General features: G+C 31.1%; 1 protein-coding gene across 2 annotated transcripts; it reads right to left on the bottom strand.

Annotated features, from left to right (window-relative positions):
- Window positions 1-2,587: 2,587 nt before the first annotated feature.
- Window positions 2,588-5,681, bottom strand: LOC105342309 (RING-box protein 2). 2 transcript variants are annotated; one of them, XM_034472739.2, is made up of 4 exons: window positions 5,628-5,681; window positions 5,291-5,444; window positions 3,564-3,611; window positions 2,588-2,983 (listed from the first exon to the last, which is right to left on the bottom strand). In XM_034472739.2, the coding sequence occupies exons 2-4, from the start codon at window positions 5,442-5,444 to the stop codon at window positions 2,865-2,867; spliced, it is 321 nt and encodes a 106-aa protein (XP_034328630.1). In that variant the 5' UTR covers window positions 5,628-5,681; the 3' UTR covers window positions 2,588-2,864. The 2 variants fall into 2 exon arrangements, with proteins under 2 accessions (XP_034328630.1, XP_019928537.2); XM_020072978.3 differs by lacking the exon at window positions 5,628-5,681 and adding an exon at window positions 5,598-5,616.
- Between the last annotated feature and the right edge of the window lie 1,576 nt (window positions 5,682-7,257).

Here is a 7,257-nt window from a genome sequence, read left to right as displayed (position 1 = left end):
GCGCCGATTCCGGGGTATTTACACGTTTCGTGTTTGCCTCCAAAATCGACCATTGGCTGTCCTGCACCGGAACGCGATCCTCATTGGACGAACAGCTGCCCTTACGATTGGTTGAAAATCTTACCATTTGATTAGTCGAGAAAAGGCGCACATAAACACATGCTGCCCGCGGATCCAAAATCTCTACTGGCGTAAAATTTTTGTTTGCTAAAGGGCACACGTGTAGGCTATATAGTTACTTAATAATATCAATTCATCAATGCAAAAAATAAACTAGGGATTATATATACATTTTCATACAAATACATAATAAATTAAAAGCAACATTTTAAAGCGTAAATATTATGTAAATTATATTGATGCTCACTTTCAGATGTCATATAAGTGTGAATTTAAAAAACAACATAAATTGACATTATCGTCTTGCATACATTAATCTTTGATTCGAAACGGCAAGACAAGGGAAATACACGTATATATGTAGATTAAATAATTTTTAATATTGTCTGTCAGTATTATTTGTTTTGTTGACTCAGATCTGTACTTTTTACCGGCTTTTGTCTGATATTCTTTTTTATTTCTGTGCACAAAACCTGATCATGAGTGTATATTCAATCAACTACTCGTATGTAGAATGGGCAGCTTGCACAATCATTTATATTGAATTAAAATTTAATGCACAGAGTTTCAAAATAGGTCCAGGGTTAAGAAAATATTGAGTTCAGATTTTTAACTTTTTTAAATTCTAGGGATAACTTAATCCAAAAAAAAATGCTTTACATGTACGTCTCAATCGTTTAGCTAAAAGACCAAAGTACACATATCAAAACTGTACTTTTTCTGATTTAGAATTGGTGGATATGCACGATCAAGATGATTTCAAGTACTTATTACACTTTGGTCCAGAGTTTGTGAAATTTTGATTTAATTTTCCATAATTTATGTCGACTTATTGATCTGTAATTAAACACATATTTAAATTAAACGTCCTCGTGATTTCGCCTAAAGCTGCCATGAAAAAATAAAACAATTAAAAAAACCCATCCAAATAACTGTTGGTGACATCCGGCGTTGTATCATTATATTGTTGTATACACATGTATTGCGTAACTAATATCTCATGGCACCACATGTTGGGAGATAATAGCCCACCCATGGCCTTTATGTAAACCAGAGTCTCTGCCCAGCGGGGAGGCTTATAACTATTGCATTGTTTCCTGACAATTTCAAAGCCCGTGTATTATTCTTATAACTTTGGAGACATTATTAAGATATATTTACATTTTCCAATGTATTTGCCTGTGATAACACTACGTATCGATTTTGTACTATATAACCCATAATACAAATGACGCCAAATCGAGGCGCCAGCAGAGTTTGCTTATTAATATTTAAATATATAATCGTACGATGGCTTAAAATTATATTAATATAAATAATAAGGAATCATTCTTTGAATATTATGAGATGATATTTTCGGTCGGGGTGTGATCAAATATATCATAAAGCCCTTCGGGCTTTATTGGATTTGATCACACCCCGACCGAAATTATCACCTCATAATACTCAAAGAATGATTCCTTATTCCTTATATATGTATTTTTTGTCTATATTTTATTATGAATTAAATTGTCATATTTAAACTACATCTGTATTGGGTAAATAAATCAATAAAATTATTCATGATATTATACAATAAGAGATTCCAAAATATTTACATATTAAATTCTATATATTAAATCATATATGCTTAATTTTTCCGGATACACGTGGGAAAACGTACGTATTACTGGAAATGTTTGCCATGTCTCTATCTAGTAATTTACATGTAATATTTCAATCTAAGGAGTGACATTTCTAAGTAGTTTTTTAAAGATAAAATCACAGTTCTTTTTTAGAATATAAAATCACAGACACCTGACATTATATATTTTTCTCTATAAATATATAACCCCCCCCTACCAAAAATACATATAATGTATTTATTGGGTAGGGGTTTATTTTTTAAAAAGAGGAAATTATGTGAAGTTAAATTTGGTGCCTGTCGGTGTCTATAAAACATCTAAAATAATGGTGGTTGGGCACACCTACCCTTTAAAAAATCCCTTACATTTGCAAGAAAAAAAATTTCATTGATCTTCAGGTTTGTGTGCATGTTGGATGGTCGTCCCAGTTCATTTTGTATACTCAAGAGATATGTTTGCTTTTAATAAAATGGCCGCCCTTTCTTTCAATGTTATGTGCCTGCTTAATACATCTATAAGGGAACGGACAATTCAATAAGCATTTCTAATTTCACATTATATAGCATTGTAGCTCTTACTTAAACCTTGCATTTTTTTCAACCAATATTGAATGTAATTGTTTATTACTTATAAAACATATTAGACCCCGATTCACACACACTTGTTTCTGTAATAAAAGTTAACCTTAAATATATTATATGCAATAACAGTATTATACCATGTACTAATAGGGTGAACAAGTTAAATAAGTGTCTGTGTCCAATGGGCAGGGTGTTCGAATTTACATGGGTATTGTTTTAAATACAAAATATTTCATTGCTTATAGAACAACAACACATGTCACTATAATAAATGATTTACTTACACACACAAAATCATAAATTAATCATTACATTATGTTTTATTTCATTAATCAATCACCTATAAAATGCTGGTTGCTTGTCCTTTTTCCATAAAATAATATCTTTTTATCACACATAAAGTCTGTATAGAAACATGTTTGTATTCAGTGTTCAAAACAATCTCCTCCCTGCCATGATATAAATGTTATTCTAAAGCCTATCCATATCCAGAGTGCCATGATTTAAATGTTATCCTAAAGACTATCCAGACTGGGTGTCATTTGCCTATCCTTTGGACTTCCCAGTCCTGTTGACACAGGGGACATCTCTTGTTCTGTTTGACCCACAACGTCATACAGCACAGGTGAAATGAGTGGTTACACTCTCCCCACACAACTGAAAAAGACAATTAGTACAATTAGCACAAGTTACACACTTTATTTTTTTCATTTGTTGGTGCAGTGCATAGACAAATCATAGAATATTCCACAGTTGTTGCAAGTCATTTAAGCAACAAACAGCTTTTTTTGTTGGTTCATGCAGGCATTTGGTTTACCAGCATTAAAAAAAAATAATTACACAATCGGCAGAAGTGGGTGAAAACATGACTTTTTTTGCAATGATCTCACTCCTAATATCTTATATAAACCAACGAAAGTACAGATAATTTCTTTATCATTTACTTATTGATTTTAATCACATGCATGTCCTTTGCATGTGATTATCTGTAGCTCACTTTCTGTAGTGCTATAATTCTGCAGCTACCTACATGTATGACTTTATTCCGAACAATAACTTGGTAGGAAATAAATTAGGATTTCACATTCTAAATATCAAACCTTATCTATATGCAAAATATTGTGTTTCAATTCGTGACCTCTTTAAATGTATATCTACAGCTAGATTTTATTTATATGGGGATGTACATTTGAGAAGCTAATCATTTTTATTCAGACCAAGTACTGAAAAGACTTACCAACACAGTCATCCTGCTTGTTCTCCGATTGACATCTCAAGCATGCATCTGAAATGATTGAAATCCATAAATTTTAACATGTTATATCATACAAATAATGAATGCAAGCCTATTATCTGTAGAAAATCACTGCTGACTGAGGCAAAGCTAAATCAGCAATGGTTCTTCTAATCTCAATCAAATACATGTATCTCTGCTTCTCTGTCAAAATCATAATTTTTAAAGGGGAAGGAAAGTCAAAAACATTTTATATTTGAACTAATAAAGAGATTTACATGATTACATTCAGTCATACTCTATTGAAGAAAAACATTAATTTGTTTTCAAATACACTCAAAATTTTCTAAATTCCAAATTATCATGTCAACATAATAAAAGCAGACATTTTCTATGATGTTTGACATCTGTTGACAATTCCCACAACTTCGCTTTTAGATTATGCATACCCTTAATGGCCTTATATATAAGGGACATATATATACATCCCTTTGCACATGTATTCGTCAACATTGGTCTAAAAACATGCTCTTTGTCACTGGTTTTCTCATTCAGCAGAAAGTCAAAGGAAAAAAGAACAGTCTCAAATGAATATTGTTCCATGTTTGCCAGGACCTGTCAGTTCAGAGCAAAACAAACTGAAAAGGATGGTGTGACGTCATAGATTAAATTTAAATGGCAGCTCTCATGGTAGCGCAAAGTTTCAATAAATTTATTTAATCTCTATTTCTTGATTTATTCATTATTCTGAGGGTTTTATTTAAAAATTTTTGATTTACAATCACAAGTGATATGTGTCAATCATCGATTCTAATCATAAATTAGTTGATTGTTACCGCATTCTAAGCGCCCAATCATTAAAGGTTTTATTATGATTAATCTGTTGAGGTTCTTTTTTCTTTCAACGAGCGCATATCATAAACAGAATATTCTAGACGCGTATTATCAATACACCAAAAAAGCGCGTGGTCTGAAAATGGCTGACATGTCAGACAAGCTATATCCTTACTTGGGAAATAAAGCAGATTCTCGGGTTTGGACTTATTTTGGTTTCAAGAAAACTAACATTGGACCGCCTACTAAAGAAAATCTTTTGAATGCAACATTTTTATGGCAAGAAATACTATGTTAATTAAGATACAAAAGGCCTAGTAACAAGTCAGTGAATTGTTTCTTGTTTATTTACATTTATTTAGCACTAAAACAATAAAATATTAAAACTTCCGATTATAATTGATCATTAGTTAGTTGCAGGAAATTGATTATCGATTATAGTTTCCTTCCCCTTTAAAGGAGTGACAATTTTGTAGTTTTAATGTTATCCTAATCCTCACTAGCACTTCATGTTCAAAATGTTGAACTGTTAGTGTTTTACCAGCTAGATAACAATAAGGCTGAATGCTCCCTGACAAATGAAGTCTAGTTCAGTATGATACATGTACGTGCTAACTTGCCAAATATGTTTATATAAGAATTACGAAGGACTATCCTGTGATTAAATTGGAAAAGGCATCGTATCAGTCACATAGATATGTGCAGTCACTGTCAGCTGAGCCGAATCTTCACTGAAATTAAAATTATCACACAAGCCCATGTTTCAAACAGTAGACTTATTTACTATAAACAATGTCTATAGTTAATAAGCCTGTTGTACATTAATGAAACAAGTTTTGTGGATAATCTAATGTAATCTGATTGTTGAACATTGAAACAATGGAGACGTCTCTTACCCATCACTTGTACCCGACAAATAGCACATGTATCACATTCAACATCCCAACTCCACATTGCAACAAGATTCCATTTCTTAAGGGTGAACATTTTATCTGCCTTTTTAGCACTTTCTCTGTCTGGTTCTCTTTCAACTTCCATTTCATCCGCCATCTTGAATCAAAGAAAACTCCAAATTATTCAATTATGAAAAATTTACTCAACCCAGCTGCATTTACATGAACACCAACTTCATAAAGTTAAATGAATTAAAATCCAATAAGTTATTCATTTGATATGTTTATAAACAGAAACGATATGACAGACCTATGGGTTTGTTTAACCATGTTTGTTTACCTTGTTAGATATTGAAAGTAGTTTTATTTTTTTTTAGAATGACGATCCCGATTTCGATGCGATTTTTTTTAGCTCACCCGTGCAGGAAGCTTCTTGCATTTTGAGGTGAATGGCTTTCGATTTTTTTCACCTGAATATCCACACTCTCTTTTGAGATGAAATAATGAAGAAATATTGAAAGTTTGTTAATTAAAAAATCTTCTACCACTAAACTATAAAGCCAGAAGACTTTTTTTTTGTAAAATCATCTTTAGGTAGTGTAAATCGATTTTTCAATCATTTCATTGATCATGGCGATTTTATTTTCATTTTTATTTGCTGGGGAAGAGAGTTCAAGGAACTTTCCTGTATTTTGTTTGATTTTTTAATAAATAAATAATATGTACTACTGAATCTCAGAAAAAGGTGAACTTGTAAGCAGGGACTGACGTATAGTATATATACGTCCTTGATGTAAGTACGTAAGTACAAATGTAGGTAGGTATCAAAGTACGTAAGTAAGTACTAAGGAAGTAAGTTAGTAAGTAAGTAAGAAAGTAAGAAATTAGGTAAGTAAATGATATAGTAATTAAGTGTCCGAATCCGAACATATACAGTATACAAATTATAATTAGTACATAGATTTTCTAATGTTAAATGCATCACGAATAAAGTTACAAATATTTCTTGTTGATTTAAGATCTGCTGGGTTAAGGATTTAATAAGATAAATATGCGTTATTCAAAAGTGAACAACATTCACATCGATCGTAGTTGTTTATAAAGAGGACATATAAAAGAAATAATGTTCATCTTCAACAATAGTATGACAGTTAATACAATATATTTCACCCCTTCGAGTAATAGGGTAACAATAACTGCCAACTTTTATATGTAATTTGTGTGCATTTCTTCTTAACTGAGTAAAAAAAGAACGAATCTTCATGGAAATGGAAAAATTTAAGTATGGTTGAATTTCAAGCTTGTTTAGATTTTGTGTACATATCATTTGACTGTAGAATGACAATTTTCCTTTACCTTTTTCTTTCATATTTTAAATGTCTCGAAAAACTATATTTTCAAAATATACTTGTTCAACTTATTTTTAAAATCATTTATAGATACCGCATAGGATGTGAACCAATAATATCATCAAGGATTCTTCGTTTACATTTTTGCCAACAAGGTTTTTTTTTCCATTTCCTGCAAGTTTTTTTTTATCCTAGAAGCAAATTTCGGTGCTCTTGATCTGAAACAATTTTTTTGCAATAATACCTATATAGTATATAATAATATAATCATATGACATACTGATGTACATTTGCCCGGCTGTGTATGGACTTTTATTATGTGTAAAATCTCTCTTTTAGGCATTTCTATCTAATATCTGTAATCTTGTATGACTTCTTGGCCCAAAGTTGAAAATAAACTATTATTATATTATATTATAATGATGAATCTGTATAAGAATCATACCCAATCATGCGGTATTTTGTTTGTTTGTTTTTTTTTTTAGATATATCAATTATGAAAAAAGTTTATATGAATTAGGAATATCATATTTATGATAGAAAAAAAAATCATCTAAATAATACACGCACTTTATAACCTCAGTCACAACAATCGGGATCAAGATACAGAGTGATCCGACC

This window comes from Magallana gigas, chromosome 8, assembly GCF_963853765.1.
Source record: "Magallana gigas chromosome 8, xbMagGiga1.1, whole genome shotgun sequence".
Lineage (NCBI taxonomy): Eukaryota > Metazoa > Mollusca > Bivalvia > Ostreida > Ostreidae > Magallana > Magallana gigas.
This window is presented reverse-complemented; position numbering and strand designations above follow the sequence as displayed.

What these genes read in the sequence shown, in the direction of transcription:
- LOC105342309 (XM_034472739.2), bottom strand. Translation starts at nt 5,444, where the DNA reads ATGGCGGATGAAATGGAAGTTGAAAGAGAACCAGACAGAGAAAGTGCT. An exon ending in TTGTCGGGTACAAGTGATGG is followed by an intron (nt 3,612 to 5,290) that starts GTAAGAGACGTC and finishes CAATCATTTCAG; the next exon opens with ATGCATGCTTGAGATGTCAA. An exon ending in CAAGCAGGATGACTGTGTTG is followed by an intron (nt 2,984 to 3,563) that starts GTAAGTCTTTTC and finishes TGTCTTTTTCAG; the next exon opens with TTGTGTGGGGAGAGTGTAAC.